Here is an 18,107-nt window from a genome sequence, read left to right as displayed (position 1 = left end):
GGAGCTGAAGTGACGCGATGACTAACAGACAGCAGACAAATGACAATCCACCTGTCACTCAAAGTGGCCACACCCTTAATTATGCAGGACTTTAATGCTTTATATAATGTAAATGAATGGGTTATAAAAAAATTCACCCCCCTCACAATTGTCATGAAGGGCAAAATTAGCCATTTAGACCAAAATCACAATTTGTCCCAGACTGCAAACATGTTTTAATCTGCTGTAAAGTTGGGCATTTTAACATGAAGCTCAATGAGATTCTGCTCCTTCTGGAGCCTGTCTCTAGTGGCCAGTCGATGAATTGCAGTTTAAGTCACTTCAGTATTGGCTTCAAGAGAAACTGCGGAATATGGAAGGATATCGCGGACAATTTTCAAAAGGAATTGCAAATGGTATTTGCAATTGCGTTTTCAATTTGTGGACGCATAATATGTGACACAATCCAAAAGCAATTGCAAATCGCGCATTACCATTTGCATTTTCGTTTACGCAAACGCACAATGACTGCCAAATTTCAAATGGAAAAGCAAAGTCTGTTTGCAATTGCATTTCCAATGTCTTGCAAGTGTAACACAGGTTAAATAAAGGGGATTATTTAATTTATATACCATCTAGTTATATCATATTCCCTTATTAAAAGTCAGTAAGAGGTGTAAAACTGATTAAGAATAAATAAATTAATGCAAATTAATTTCCAGATTAATCCTCAGTGATTGACGAATGAGAGCTCTTTGTCATTTTGCGCCGTGCGTGTCAATGAGCATGCGCGATGACAGAAGAGACGACCTTGATGGAGAGAGCAGACGTGATCGATCAATGTGATCCAAACTGATCAAATTTAGACTTCAACCCTTCGAAAAGTACGAGGAAGTTCAAAATTCAATTACTTCGATGCATTCGGAGTAAGAAGCCGACTGAATATAGTAATACAATCTATTAGTTCGTGACGCCATTTTGTGGTCGCGCACGCCTGTAGGCCTAATAGAGGTGCGCCTGTGTGAGAGCAAAAAAAAAAAAAATCGATCAAAGAGTTTCACCGTCGCCATTGTTGGCCACGTGTCTGTATAAGTGAAACGCTATTGATTCAAAGGCCAGGTTTTTTTTTCTTTGTCTTTCTTGTTTCTATTTTTTCTTTCTTCTCTCTTTTCTTCTTTCTTGAATCTTGGAAACGTGACACCCGAGCGATCTTCTGTGACACCCTGTGAACTCCATTTTGGATGGCGAGCCAAGCAAACCTTTAGCAGAGTAGAAGAAAATACATCATGGAGAGGACGACGATATCCTTTCTTTGAGTTTTCCAGTTATCGTGAAGCAAGAGAAATTTTAAGGGTGTATGGTCATCCATAGACCAGATCAAGAGACATTGTAAACATATGAGAACACTTGAGGTCTTTTGAGAGAGGCACTACACTTTCTCTTTGTGTATTCTTTTATTTTTATTTTATTTTTTTTATTATTTTTGATGTACTGAATTGACCGGTCTGTGCATATATTTCAGGGAAAAACCGAGTGCACTCAGAGGGAATTTTCAGTCAGTTTTATTGTTTGTCCATGTGATTTTGTAATTTACTTTATTTTATTTGATTAACTTTCTATATTTTCTTTAAAGGTGAAATCAATTATATTTCTATTTCAAATTTAATCTTGTGTCTGTCTGTTGTTTCTCAGTACAACCCGCTACCTCCTTAGCGATCCCTAAATCTTCTGACAAGTTCAAATCCAAACTGTATTATACAATAAGCAATCCATTAAACTATTGCTAATTATTAGATAAGTGCTACACAAGTTATGACCCTGCCATTTTGGAATAGCAATAGAAAATCACCTATTTGCTCTTTTATTTCCTCCGTGTCCTGCCACAACCTGCACAAAATTCAAATGGAATCGCAATCCTCTTTGCGTTTGCATTTCCGATGCCTAACACAGTCAACTGTCAATCAGGCTTGAGGGCGGGGTTTATTGATGTAGTCGGAAAGTAGGCCACGCCCTCAAGTGGTGGAAAACCAAGGACTTTTTCATCATTATTCATTCCTAAGAACATGGGGAGAAATATCCAATGTGTCTATTTAGCAAAAACAACAAACAAGTCATAAAACTACTGTGTACTTTTTTGCACTTCAAACAAAGCCAAATACCTGGAAATAGACTATTTATCAACTGCCAACCAAACAAAAAGAAACCAAAAGAAGACTGCTCTGGTTGCAAGCAAATTGTCAAGAAGCAATTAAGATAGGGATGCTTTAACCGTTGACCAAAAGTAAGAATTTTGACAGATTAATATACGGTTTAAAATGTGTATATATATTTATTATTATTTTTTTTAAGGTTTTTATTTTTGTTTAATTTTTTTGCTGCATGGTTAAAGCAAAATATGCTAAATTCGGTTTAAAAATCAGTTCAATATATAATATAGGCCTATAATCTTTTGAAATAGGCCTATCCTTTTATTGAACCTGGGGCAAAAAGACATTTTGAAAGATTTCACCAGCTGGTACTTTCGGTTTTGCCGCGGAGATCCTTGTGATAAATAAATGTGTTGTATTTATGATAATCCGTGTAGATTTCAGTTGACGAAAATAAATAATAAAAGCGCGATAAGTCACGAAAGACAACTGAATTACTGACAGGATGCTGTGCGCGTGTTCCTAGCGCAACACGGACAAGCGTGCCCAAACGGCCAAATAAACACAGAAATAGGCTATATCAAAATGCCAAGTCGAGTATTCACATAAACACAGTAGATGTAAGCACTGTGTGCGTGCACTGCACACACATAAATTTATAACCGGACCTCAAAGTGAAAAATTTTAAATTAATCTGATGAGAGAAAAAAATGCCGGTTCTTTATAAGATTCAATCTGATTTAGTAGTTTTTCGTTTTGTCATCTTAATGTATTAATTATTTAGAATAAGTGAGAAATAGGCTATTTAGTATTTATTTATTTTATGCTTTTTATTTATATTACTTTATTATATATTATTTCAGTTTTTCTCTGCTGTCAGAAACGCTGCAGGTGCGTGAAAATTTGTGTGAATCCAGGTTCTGTTGTTGAGCTGTTCTGTCAAATCTGTTAAATGTCAAAATAAAGATACAAATATAGTTCAATGAATAGGAATAGGCTACATATGATGAAAATAATAATGTTGAATAAAATGAAATGAAGAAGAAAATCAGATCATCAGAGGAGGTAGGCTACGAAACGAACATGAACTGCGATTGAATGTCACTAATGTAGTTTTGTTTTCTTTTTTGATCGCTTGGCTCTTGAGCACAGAATCGTATGGACAACACACAACTCACATCATGTCAAGTTTCTATAGATTTTCTGATTTTAACTCATCATGATAATTTACTGTGTCGGGTGCAATATGATGATATTCGTCTGATATAGGCTAGCCTATACACGGGTTTCCTGTTTACAAACATTACAGGGTGCGTGCGCATCCTGGAGGCAGAAAGACAGATCGCTGGCCCGCTACTGCAACAACATTGAAGCTTTCCTTATTGTTTGTATATAACTGCTGACTCAATAAAACGTGATTTTAGTTGGATCTGTTTGTCTGTCTTTAATTTTGCAGTGTTGCTGTGATACATGTATGAATGATCATGTTAGGTAATAATTTTTTGGCAAACGCATGCTTCCCCCTAGGTATGTTAAACATCAGGCACCCAGCACTGGCTCTGTTGGTACAATTAAACACGCAGCAACTCCTTGGCATTTTGACTTACAGACACGCCGCTACTAACCTACAACACGAGAGGTTTCTTCTTTCTGCCTCTCGGGTGCGTGCGCAAGCAGTGATGACGTCGCCGAGAAATCCATGTATAGCCTACCGAATGCAGTCATGTCACTTTTCTTATTTGCTGTTTTTTTTTTTCTGGTTGCAGGTGAACATACAATCAGTTCTGCATTTTGACTTTGTTTGAACTAAAGAGTTTAAACTTGTTTTTTATTACAAAAATAGCCAAATCCCCCGTTTTCCACCACTTGAGGGCGTGGCCTACTTTCCGACTACATCAATAAACCCCGCCCTCAAGCCTGATTGACAGTTGACTGTGTTAGGCATCGGAAATGCAAACGCAAAGAGGATTGCGATTCCATTTGAATTTTGTGCAGGTTGAGGCAGGACACGAAGGAAATAAAAGAGCAAATAGGTGATTTGCTATTGCTATTCCAAAATGGCAGGGTCATAACTTGCAAGACATTGGAAATGCAATTGCAAACAGACTTTGCTTTTCCATTTGAAATTTGGCAGTCATTGTGCGTTTGCCTAAACGAAAATGCAAATGGTAATGCGTGATTTGCAATTGCGTTTGGATTGTGTCACATATTAGCCTATGCGTCCACAAATTGAAAACGCAATTGCAAATACCATTTGCAATTCCTTTTGAAAATTGTCCGCGATATCCTTCCATAGCGGAAGGTGCCGCTTGGTCTGAATGCATCATCAGCTGCTTTGGATAAAAAAGGCTGCCAAATGTGTAGATGTTGTCTAGAGTCTTGGACCTGGAAATTGGCAAAAAAAAAAACGCTGTACTATGAAATTTCATGAAGCCAACCAATCAGATGGCATTTTTTGAGAAAGCTATTTTTGTGTGACATCTGAGGCTGAGACTGCTTTGGGGTTTTGCCAGTGGTTGCTATTTATAGGCCCCTGGGAAACATAGTCCGTGTAACCAACACTGATGAATCCATGACAGTGTGTCACGATATTTGAACCAATGAAAAGACGGGATTCTCTGTGTTAGACATCATAGCAGTGGCTCTTAACTCTGTCAGACAGGGCCGGCCGCTGAATTCTGGGATTAGTTTGGTTTAAATGTTTTTTTCTTTTTTGAAGTGTCCGTTGTTTTTCATGAAGAAGTCCGCGAACAGGGCCAATTTAATCAGCGGTTTCCAGACTCCACGGTTTCACTTAGTGTGCTGTGTGTGAGAGATTCAATCTGACACAACGAGTCCCTTTCTGTCACACACAGGTTCATACAACACCGCCTCGCGACAGTGTGTGTGTGTGTGTGTGTGTGTGTGTGTGTGTGTGTGTGTGTGTGTGTGTGTGTGTGTGTGTGTGTGTGTGTGTGTGTGTGTGTGTGTGTGTGTGTGTGTGTGTGTGTGTGATTGGGAAGGACGGAATGCGATAACGGTGGATTGAGATCCGTGACCGGCGGAACGTTCCGGATCAAATGCGCTTCTCTTCAGGGGAAAGTTCTCCATGCCTCATGACTTCACCTCCGCTAATGACAACACTCTTCTGTAATTACCCGTTAGATGTGCGGCGGAGTCGGTGTGTGTTCGGTGTGTGTTCGGTGTGAAGTGTTCGACAGCTGTGAAGCTGAACATGCTGTGACATCCACTCACAATTAACATTCATATTCATATGATGTCACGTGTGTTGTATTAGCTGCTGCTGTTTATGGGATTAGGTGGAGCAGCGCTGATGAAGTCATATCATCTGTCTATCATTCTGTCTATCCATCCATCCAACCACCGTTCTATCTATCACTCAATCATTCTATTGTCATATTGTTCATTTTATCGTTCGTTCGTTCTATCCATCCATCCATCCATTGTTCTTTCTATCACTCCATCATTCTATTGTCATATCGTTCATTCTATCTATCTATCTATCTATCTATCTATCTATCTATCTATCTATCTATCTATCTATCTATCTATCTATCTATGTCTGTCTGTCTGACTGTCTGTCTGTCTTTCCATCCATCCATCATCCATCCATCCATTGCTCTATCTATCACTCCATCATTCTATTGTCATATCGTTCATTCTATTGTTCATTCTATCTATATATCTATCTATTGTTCAATCTTTTGTTCTATCATTCTATCTATCGTTCAGTTGTTTCTATCTATCACTCCATCATTCCATTGTCATATTGTTCATTCTATCGTTCGTTCGTTCTATCCATCCATCCATCCATCCATTGTTCTCTATCATTCCATCATTCTATTGTCATATCGTTCAATATATCGTTCTATCTATCTATCTATCTATCTATCTATCTATCTATCTATCTATCTATCTATCTATCTATCTATCTATCTATCTATCTATCTATCTATCTATCTATCTATCCATTCATTGCTCTATCTATCACTCCATCATTCTATTGTCATATCGTTCATTCTATCATTCGTTCTATCCATCCATCCATTGTTCTTTCTATCACTCCATCATTCTATTGTCATATCATTCATTCTATCGTTCTATCTATCTATCTATCTATCTATCTATCTATCTATCTATCTATCTATCTATCTATCTATCTATCTATCTATCTATCTATCTATCTATCTATCTATCTATCCATCCATCCATCGCTCTATCTTTCACTCCATCATTCTATTGTCATATCGTTCATTCTATCGTTCGTTCTATCATTTCATCTATCTATCTATCTATCTATCTATCTATCTATCTATCTATCTATCTATCTATCTATCTATCTATCTATCTATCTATCTATCTATCTATCTATCTATCTATCTATCTATCTATCTATCTATCTATCTATCTATCCATTGCTCTATCTATCACTCCATCATTCTATTGTCATATCGTTCATTCTATCGTTCGTTCTATCATTTCATCTATCTATCTATCTATCTATCTATCTATCTATCTATCTATCTATCTATCTATCTATCTATCTATCTATCTATCTATCTATCTATCTATCTATCTATCTATCTATCTATCTATCTATCTATCTATCTATCTATCTATCATCTATCTATCATCTATCTATCTATCTATACTTCTATCTGTCCGTCTATCATACTTTCTACCTGTCTATCATTCTATCTATCATTCTATTGTTCTGTCTTTCTATCATTCTACCTTTCTACCATCTGTCTCTCAGTCTATCTATCGTTTTATTTGTCTATCAGTCTGTTGTTGGTTTGTTCGTTCTGTTGTGAAGTTATTTTTAATCAAAGAACAAACTGTTAAATAAATAATAAAAGTTCAAAAGCACAAATATTTCCAGTTTGGATAGAAATAGCATCTGACTAGCATCTGTAAATGCTGAAAGTACATCATGTCCTCGTCTGAATAGGGCAATAGTAATTGCAAATTCAAAACTCTGCATCCATTTTTATAAAAAACTATATTGTCCTCTAGTAGTTTTTCTATTTAATCTATTCTGTATTCTATAATTTAAAGTTTAAAAATAATAAAGATAATATTTAGTTTAACAGTGAAAGCATATTGCGACCATAAAAGTGGCATACACATTTCAATATTAAAACATGAATTGTTGCATTTGGTTACAAGACACATTAACAATAATGGCGTTTTGTTTATATTTACTTGTTGTCATGTTATGGTAATTATTTTTTTTGATGGTCAACCTCTAGATACATTTTGTAGGGGGAAAATATATTTTCCCTCTGGCCCACGGCCTTACAGACTGTCGCTGTAATGTAAGCAGGAGTGTGTGGTACAGTGTGATTTAACTCAATGCAGCGTGACAGACTGACAGCCATACTGAAATCCTCCAGAGGCCGGAGCGTGGATCAAGCGATGACAGCAGGCAGCCGCTACAGCGCAGTCAGAGCGGATGAGATCAGGGAGGTGATCAGCTGTCAGCTCGTATACTGGGAATGACCGCTGGAGAAATCAGATTGGAACTGGATGACTAACCTGTAATCAGGACTTTGATTTTTCTGAATTGGAGCGTTGAGGTTAAAGAAACTGAAATATCACTGGTGACTTAATGTCAGATAAAAGGCTAAAATGGAAAATCGGATGTATCAGTTTTGCATTTTATGGTGAGAATGACATTAATTATGCTGCTACAAATTAATGTTGCTGTGTGCTTTAATGATATCGCCCTGACATCCATGCAAATGACAGTAGAAAGTGCAAACCTGACCCAAATACAACTACTGTTATCTAACTACCTGATGGATGGATGGATGGATGGGTGGATGGATGGATGGATGGATGGATGAATGGATGGATGAATGGATGAGATTGATTGATGGATGGATGGATGGATGGATGGATGGATGTATGAGATTGATGGATGGATGGCTGGATGAGATAGATAGAATGATGGATGGGTGGTTGGGTGGATGGATAGATGGATGAGATTGATGGATGGATGGATGGATGAGATTCATCGATTGATGGATGGATGGATGGATGGATGGATGAGATTGATGGATGGATGGCTGGATGAGATAGATAGAATGATGGATGGATGGGTGGATGGATGGATGAGATTGATGGATGGATGGATGAGATTGATGGATGGATGGATGGATGGATGGATGGGTGGGTGGATGAGATGGATCGAATGATGGATGGGTGCATGAGATGGATAGAATGATGGATGGGTGGATGAGATAGATAGAATGATGGATGGGTGGGTGGGTGGATGGATAGATAGGTGGATGAGATGGATGGATGGATGCATGGATGGGTGGATGAGATAGATAGAATGATGGATGGATGGAGGGGACTTTTTGGTGCTAACCTGTGTGTGTGTGTGTGTGTGTGTGTGTGTGTGTGTGTGTGTGTGTGTGTGTGTGTGTGTGTGTGTGTGTGTGTGTGTGTGTGTGTGTGTGTGTGTGTGTGTGTGTGTGTGTGTGTGTGTGTGTGTGTGTGCAGCGCACCTCTTTTAAATTCCTCTCCTGTGGTGTGAGTCCAGAGACACCCAATCACCACTCGATCCCTGCCATCCAGGCCCTAAAAACAGCTGCCCTCTTAAGATCACACACCGCTAGAGGAAGCGTCTCACCTGTACAGACACAGGTCATCTCAAACATGTGTGTGTCGCTGCCAGTATCTTTACAAAGTAACATTACTGGTTTATGAGAATTATCAAGAAAGGATGGCATTTCTTGCAACTCATACAGAAGAGCATTATGGCAATATGATTTTGATGATAAGAAATGCTTGAACGGTAGGCCTATACACTGAATGGAATGAAAGTCGCTTCGGATGAACCCATCTGCCAAATACACACATTTGAATTCAAGATGTTTTTATTCTCTGTTTTGCAATAAACATGTTTTACCTTTGTGCAACTCAAATGTAGTGCTGGAATGGTTACAGCAGCTTCTGCCCGTGAATCCCTCTGGAGTTGTGTGGCGTCTGCTGTCATGCTGATGATTTATTTGTGTTTTTTTGCCAACAGGAGATGGGAACCCCAAGGAGAGCAGTCCATTTATCAACAGCAACGACCCAGACAAGAACCAGCAATATGACGGCAAGAACATGGCCCTGTTTGAGGTACACATGAGCGCATGCACACGCGTTAAATGATAAACCTGCAACCGTGGCACATTTAAACTCTCATTAGATCTAGACAGTGAGGCACAGGCACGCAAACTATAGTGATTAATGGAATAAAAGAGTCTGACAGTAATTAATAAGGATAATTAGCGTTTGAAGGGCAGAAAGTCCCCAGGACATTGAACTCTGCAGGTGGATGATAACAGCAGGCAAGAGCCTTCAGTCCAAAAAGAAGCAACACATGCTTTACTGCAGTTTAAACTGCCTTTCTATGGCCTCATATTAATGAGTTGACTATTTAAGTGATCAGCAGAAAAGTGTATTCATATGCTTAAATTCTGTTGGGAGAAAATGTTAATGTCCAGCTGAAGGAAGATCTTTGAAAAGTCTCAAATTACATTTTAATTTCTGAAAACTCTGTTGTTTCTCCTAGTAGGCAATGAGATTAAATGGTGAGCAAATGGAGTCTCTGGCTTGTGTCGTTCAGAGTTTCAGACGAGATCGCAACCATTGCAATTTAAGGCCACAATAAAACCAGATTTGCTATTAAATTATTAAATTACCCAAACACTGGGTTGTTACGTCTGACCAAGGATCTGGGATACACAAAAACTACTCAAAACACTGGGTTGTTACGTCTGACCCAGGATCTGGGATACACAAAAACTACCCAAACACTGGGTTGTTACGTCTGACCCAGGATCTGGGTAACACAAAAACTACCCAAACACTGGGTTGTTACGTCTGACCCAGGATCTGGGTAACACAAAAACTACCCAAACACTGGGTTGTTACGTCTGACCCAGGATCTGGGTAACACAAAATCTACTCAAACACTGGGTTGTTACGTCTGACCCAGGATCTGGGTAACACAAAAACTACTCAAACACTGGGTTGTTATGTCTGACCCAGGATCTGGGTAACACAAAAACTACTCAAACACTGGGTTGTTACGTCTGACCCAGGATCTGGGTAACACAAAAACTACTCAAACACTGGGTTGTTATGTCTGACCCAGGATCTGGGTAACACAAAAACTACTCAAACACTGGGTTGTTATGTCTGACCCAGGATCTGGGTAACACAAAATCTACTCAAACACTGGGTTGTTACGTCTGACCCAGGATCTGGGTAACACAAAAACTACCCAAACACTGGGTTGTTACGTCTGATCCAGGATCTGGGTTACACAAAAACTACTCAAACACTGGGTTGTTATGTCTGACCCAGGATCTGGGTTACACAAAAACTACTCAAACACTGGGTTGTTACGTCTGACCCAGGATCTGGGTTACACAAAAACTACCCAAACACTTGAAAAATAACCCAAAAAATTACCCAAAGCCAGGTTTTGGGTTGAAAAAATAACCCAAGATTTTTTTGAGTGTAGTAAGGTAGTTGTTAAGTTTAGGATTAAGGGATGTAGAATATGATCATGCAGAATATGTGCTTTATAAGCACTAATAAACAGTATCCTAGCAATGTGCATGCTAATAAGCAACTAGTTAATCGTGAGAACTGAACCCTAAGTGTTAAATGAATATATGTATGATATGAATGAATATATGTAAATTCAAAATGTTTTATTATTTGATAATCCCCAATGTATACTATCTAACTAATAATATAACAGTGCACAGTATGCATATGTTTTTGGCTTGCGTGGATGACCTCCTTCATTTTATAAAAAGTGCAGTAAACACATTCTACTTTGTCACTAAATCGTTACGGCAGCTTCTCAAGTTTCTCATCAAATTCTTCCTAGATCAAATGATCTGAGCTGCTCTGCACATTTATAGCTCTGTACTCTTACTGTATGACAACTGCTTCCTCAATTTCAGATGATCATCTTAAACAAAACATGAAAACAAAACACTGCTGAGAGTTTCATGAGCTATAAAGAGTAAACTCTGAGCAATAAATTGTCCTTTGGGCTTGTCTTTGTAATCTGTAAATGTAAACACGACATGTTCATCACAAGTGAATTATTTAACGCTCACAATATTTGTTCTGTGTGTGTGTTTGCTCTACAGGAGGAGATGGACACGATTCCCATGGTATCGTCTCTCCTCAGCAGTCTCGCCAACTACTCAAACCTGCCGCAGGGCAGCAAAGAACATGAGGAGGCGGAAAACAACGAGGGCTCACGCAAGAAACCTGTCCAGGTACACATACATGCTTCACGGCACGCAGTCGTTTTTCGTCTAGTTTTCAATTGCTACAGGTGAAACTTAATTTGCTGCTGCCACAGAGCGTATAAAACAGCGAGATCTCGGATGTGACTCCAATCCGTGTGTAAATGACAGCTGCCAGCTCTGTTTTGACCTGTGACCTGATCTCCCTTGGTCCCTCGGCATCCCAGAACGAGCATGCTCATTAGAGAGTCGCCTCGGTCGTGCTCATAAGCTCCCTCGCGGCGCTGGCCTTTCCCAGTTTCCCAGTCGCTTGATTCAATTCTGCTTGTCTTGATTGAAATTCTTGGTTCAGTTTGCAAATTTGCTTCTCACTTTTTGCTTATGATATTAAAGGACTGTAACAAAATGTGCATAACTAACTAATATCATAACTAATCTTACAGTTCCCAAAACAGTTCCCCTGTCGTTTTTTATAATTCAGGCAAGTGTTATACATCATTATAATCTGTGAAGTTTCTATTTTGTTTGTGTACAGTCACAATAAAAGCAAAATGTTTTGCTTTTTGCAAAATAAAGAAAACAAACATGATGCGTGATCTGCAGCCTCTCTCTCAAAGACGTTCATTCAGATAGTCTTCAGAAAAGGACCTCTAGCTTAGTGAATACTTGTCTCACAAAAATGAGACATATGTCTAAAGAAATTCAATTCAATTCAAAATTCAATTGTTTTTTGTTGTTGTTTTTTTTTACCAAATTCCATATTTTTTATATACTGTTAAAGTACTATATACACTCACCTAAAGGATTATTAGGAACACCTGTTCAATTTCTCATTAATGCAATTATCTAATCAACCTATCATATGGCAGTTGCTTCAATGCATTTAGGGGTGTGGTCCTGGTCAAGACAATCTCCTGAACTCCAAACTGAATGTCAGAATGGGAAAGAAAGGTGATTTAAGCAATTTTGAGCATGGCATGGTTGTTGGTGCCAGACGGGCCGGTCTGAGTAAGAGGCTACAATTTGCATGAGCTCACCAAAATTGGACAGTTGAAGACTGGAAAAATGTTGCCTGGTCTGATGAGTCTCGATTTCTGTTGAGACATTCAGATGGTAGAGTCAGAATTTGGCGTAAACAGAATGAGAACATGGACCCATCATGCCTTGTTACCACTGTGCAGGCTGGTGGTGGTGGTGTAATGGTGTGGGGGATGTTTTCTTGGCACACTTTAGGCCCCTTAGTGCCAATTGTTTCTGACCATGTCCATCCCTTTATGACCACCATGTACCCATCCTCTGATGGCTACTTCTAGCAGGATAATAATGCACCATGTCACAAAGCTCGAAACATTTCAAATTGGTTTCTTGAACATGACAATGAGTTCACTGAACTAAACTGGCCACCACAGTCACCAGATCTCAACCCAATAGAGCATCTTTGGGATGTGGTGGAACGGGAGCTTCGTGCCCTGGATGTGCATCCCACAAATCTCCATCAACTGCAAAATGAGTGTATTATAGAATATATCGTCGCTGCCCGATGAAACTCACGTATGTCCAAAACGCTTACTTTTCAGGAAGTGAAAAAAACACTGTATTTCAAAAGCAGTTGAATGTAGCGTTGTCATACTTGGTACGGCATCTTTACATGTAACCATATTCTTGTCAGTGTAATGATATAATCCACATTTGACCAAAATTGAGTTTAAATGGACATACGTGCATATTTTACAGTAACGGTGGTCGATACGCGTTCTTCCGATCATTAATTAGAATGGCCAAGTCGCGTTTCATATTGACAGAGGAATACGTGCTGGACATTCTCAGCCTCTGGCATGCGGTGATAGCAGTATGAGTGAGGCATGTTCTAGTGACAATCATGACAGTAGCATTACAGGCTATAGTTTGATCAGTTTGACTAAGAAAAAAAGGCTGAATCTAAGGGCCCGTCCACACGGAGATGCGTATCACTGTATACGTATACATTTTTTATCGTATTGGCGTTTCGTCCACACGGATCCGGCGTTTTGGGAGACTGAAAAACTGCTTCTTTTTTTTTAAAACCGGGTCCTAAAGTGGATAAAACTGAAAACGACACCCAGCCAATCCGTATATTTTGTGAAACGGTGATGTCATCACACCACGTCCTGCGCAGGGAAGACTTAAAGGGGATACAACTACGGGCACTGGGCATGCGCACATCAATACTGCGCTGTTTAATTACTGTATTTGCATTATTGTAAGGGTATGTTTAGGGTTGGGGTAGGTGTGTGCGTTAATAAAACACATCTGGTAAGTAGCAAATTTATTTATTGTTATTTTATTGTGAGATTTTACCTCACCCTTCGACTGTTGCCATACCCCTTCTAGCACAACTCTTCTTCTCCGTTTTTAGTGTATTTCTGTGGCAGAATTACAGTGCCACATACTGGCCTGGCATGTATACTACATCATTTTGAGCTGTCTCGTGTCTTTGAGCTGAGCATGCTCTCGTGTGTACGCGGATATTTCTTGAAACGAGGGGGAAAAAAAGATCGGATAGGGAAAGTTCTGGCTTCGTGTGGACATGGCCTTATCAATGAGACCGAGTTTATTTACATACTAGCAAGCAAACTAATCTGTGAAGAACTAGATTAGAACTAAACTGTGGAGAGCTTCAATGTCTTACTTTCGGCTATCCAGTGCTGAGCTTCGATGAAACTTCACGAGACCGGCGAGATGCTTCCACAGGGCGGGAGATACGCGGCGTGATTGACAGCTTTGACACCAAATGGATATACGTGAAAATCAGATGACGTGATTTCACAACTTTTCATTGGCCATTTAGATATGTGAAGCATGCTGTATACGGAAATGAACCTGGACATTCAATCCGTCGAAAAATCTCAAAATCGGCAAAATGGATTTACGTGGTTTTCATCGGACAGCGACGATATTATTATATTTGAATTCGTTTTATTTATTTATTTTCATTTTAGTTTAACTTTTATTAAGTTTGTTATGTGCTTTTGTGATTTAAATGTTTAATATTTATGTGTTTAGGTTTTTTTATTTAATTTTAGAAGGCTGCAACAATTTTCTTTATTTAAATTTTTTTTATTTTTATCAAATGCTATATTTTTAGGTAACAATAACAACTCTGATTCAGTGATTCTCTTTCTCTGGCACAGAGAGTCTCTACTGAGTGTGTGCAAGACATTTTTAGCGTGTTCCAACTATCTCCTATTATAATTCCCCTGAGGCCTCCTCTACTCCAGCAGTCAAAATGACCAAAAACTTAAAGATTAAACCCTGCAATACATCATTCCTCAGCTGTACAGTGAGAGCGAGTGAGAGAGAAAGAGAGTAAAATAGAGAACTGAGATGGAATTGGATTTGTCCTCTCGACGCGATTGAGGAGAGCGATAATCTTCCTCTTGTTTCACACTGCGACTTCAACTTAATTAGCTCGTCTTGCAAAGCATCTGCTCTCCAATCAGCCTCCATTTTGAGAGGGTCAATCCGCTCATCTCCAGCAGAAAATGTCCCAACATCCCCACACACACGCTCAACCACGGGGGTCCATTTATACGAATCACGTTGTCAGGATTCAGCTGTGCTCCACGGGTGTTTTAAACTCTCTCTCTCTCAGTCTAAAGACGTCTTTACATCACTAAAACAGCACAGAAGTCATTCGGCACATTGTTTTTGTAACTGAGTTTAATAAGGACTGTATTGCACTGGTTGAGACTAGCTGTGCCCGCACTGTTGTGTCGGTCAGAACACAGTAGACAGTAGGTCTTTAATTAAATCCAGCATTAATAATCAGCACAATGAACGGCACAGTCAGACCACAGGGCATTGCGTGGAATTATCTTATCAGACATGGTATCTGAGGTTGTGTGGTCTGAAACAGTAAATAATAAACAATTAGCTAATATCAAACTTTCCATCATTATTAACAACAACTGGCATTTATCCCAATGTTGTTCTATTATAAACATAACATTATTTACGGTAATACCACTTTTAGCGCTCATAAACGGAATAATCCGAAACGTCTTTGCTGAGTCATTAAAGGTGGGGTAGGTAAGAATGATCTAAAACACTTTTGTCCAAATTTGTTTAAACTTTCTTTATATGTCAATACATAATTAAAATTTAAGTAATCTGAAAAAGAGAGTATAAAAATCGAGTGACTCTAGACTTTTTAATCTGCAATAAACACCGCTCATTATTTTCGTTCGGGCCGAAACAAGTGATTGGCTTGGGCGCCTGTCACTCTCTCTCGCTACCATGGCTACCGCCGCTTTTGCTCCAGGATCTGCCCACATGCGCGCGCCCCAGTGTTGCCAAGTCGGGCTACTTCAAACACTGTTGCCGCGGGCTGTTTTTCATGTCCGCGGGTTGAAGCGACCCCAATTATGTGATATTTTGCCCCGGGATTTGCGAATTATAGCAGGCAGCCCTACCAAAAAGACACATATTTTACCCCCCAAACGCGTTTGGGCTTGTTTTGGGCTAGTTTTGAGTAGCAATTGGGCGGATTTTGTTGTGAAAACCTGGCAACCCTGGAACACCCATTTGATTTGAAGAGTTCAAGAGGCTGTATTTCTGCTGGACAGGTAATCTTTCATTTTGATTATAAATTTTTTTGGTTTATGTTTTCATGAAGCATGTCTCACTAGCACACGTAGCTGCCTAATATAGCTAACATAACATTACTTAGCATAAAGTTACAATGTTATACACTTAGCGAACCATTAGTAGAGATGATAAATACTCAATATGCCTAGCTCAAGTTGATCGCTGTCGTGTTGAATTTCACAAAATGTAACTTTAGATAACAAAATGCATGTGTAAAAGCTAGTACACCGCATCCAGGAGCTTTTTTTAGAACTAAGTTAGCTTTAGCTACTACCCTCTGTCTAAACTCTTTTACCATGTTCACCGGGAACTTTACCTGCACGTTTATTTCGGCCCTTGGTTTGTTTTTATATACTCTACCAATGTTTATGTTGATGTTTTTATCTTGTATCTGTGTGTGTCGTAGACACTGTGTTGTGTGTGTATTTTAAACTTTACCAGTATCGTTATTCTAGCTTGATAGTGAGTACTAAAAGACATCTTATTTGTTTATAATCATAATGATAAAGTTAGATTTTTTATTACATGTGATTTTGACATGATGTCACTACATGCACTTCTTCTCCGCTCGTCTCAGGTAAATAATACGTCAGCTGAGCGGTCGGCGTGGCGCGTTCATGTGTTTTGGGGCGTGGCTTTGGAAAGAGCCCAGAAGGGAGAAGGTGGAGTGAATGGAAATAATGAGCTGTCTTTAAAACAGTCGTGAGAGGTCTACAGACACTCAATTTTTATACTTTCTTTTTCTGAGTACTTACATTTTAATTATGTATTGATATATAAAGAAAGTTTAAACAAATTTGGAAAAAAAGTTTTTTAACCAAATCCTACCTACCCTACCTTTAAACAATAAGCTATAAACTATATACAATTACAGAACGGATCTATACACTATTCAAACATACATTTATACACATTGAAAACATTTAATCAGTGATCATTATTATAATGAACTCTAGTGCGTTTAGAATATATATTTATTAAACGAACATCTTAGGCTAGATGTTAGCATGGTCGCCATCACTTCACGGACAAACGAACTCACAATGTTTTAATTAATCATCGTATGGTAAATTCGATAGAGAACAATTATTAATGTACTTATGATATCATCGACGCACAACTTAAACATATCCACTTTGATCATGCAAGTTAAATTCAGTGCACATGCTGGAGAAACCCAAGTGGAAGCGATCGTCTCATCAGGAACTGAAAATGAAAGTGACTGACGTAAATGTAATAAAAACTGATCTGATTGGTTGTTACTTCACAACAGTTTTACTCTTTCCCCGCCATTGATGGTAATCAGTCTTTCTGTGTTTTCACAGTTATACGGTAGGAGGCGCTATTACGCATCTTCTGAGAGAGTACTGAATCTCCTGATCAAAACACATGTGAAGAAGAAGTAGAAACAAGCGATATGTAATCATTAGGGGTGTAACGGTACACGTTATTACCGAACCGGGGCAGGGCTTTCGGTTCGGTGCACGCGTGTATGTGGTTTCCGAATGCAATCTTTAACAGTTAACAGTCGGCTTGTTTTAAGTGCGGAACACACTTCAATCCGAGTTCCCACACAAACATATTACAGTAAGTATTCAGTCCATTTTATCATGAAATTCAAACGATAAATGCCGTTTTGACTCTCTTTAATGTGTCGTCACTGATCACTGTATAGGCGCGTCAGTTCAAGCGGCCGCGCATGAACATGATCATCTGTGAACATGATCGATCATCTCTTCCTAAAGAATAAACATGAATGAACATCTGAAGGTATGTTGAGGATACATTACAGCTTACTGTCACGTATCATATGTGGTGTAATCGCTCAACCAGTGTTTCAACGGTGGAAAGACCTCAATAAAACAGCTTGTAAACTAAACAATGTCATGTAGCGTCACATTTACCTCAGGCAGTCATTCAGTGTCCACAGAATATAAATCAACTCTTTTACTAAATATATGACCTGTATTAGCCTATTCATTATATTCTACTGAATCTGTTAGTGATGTCTTGATTATTTCATGTATGTTTAAATAAACATGTCATGAAAATGACAGACACTGTGTATAAATGATTATATTTC

General features: G+C 38.8%; 1 protein-coding gene across 1 annotated transcript in view; it reads left to right on the top strand.

Moving 5' to 3' along the window:
* The window catches only part of slc12a5a (solute carrier family 12 member 5a), a gene marked incomplete at its 3' end in the record, with an annotated part of 156,989 nt that overhangs the window by 80,279 nt on the left and 58,603 nt on the right, over window positions 1–18,107 (top strand). The window contains exons 3-4 of the mRNA XM_079840053.1: window positions 9,166–9,260; window positions 11,297–11,428. Of these exons, the coding sequence (XP_079696179.1) occupies window positions 9,166–9,260; window positions 11,297–11,428 (227 nt within the window). The remainder of the gene's footprint in view (window positions 1–9,165; window positions 9,261–11,296; window positions 11,429–18,107) is intronic.

Source organism: Gobio gobio, assembly GCF_949357685.1.
Source record: "Gobio gobio genome assembly, chromosome: 17".
Classification (NCBI taxonomy): Eukaryota; Metazoa; Chordata; class Actinopteri; order Cypriniformes; family Gobionidae; genus Gobio; species Gobio gobio.
The sequence above is the reverse complement of the archived record's forward strand: the minus strand, read 5'-3'. Positions and strand labels throughout refer to the sequence as shown.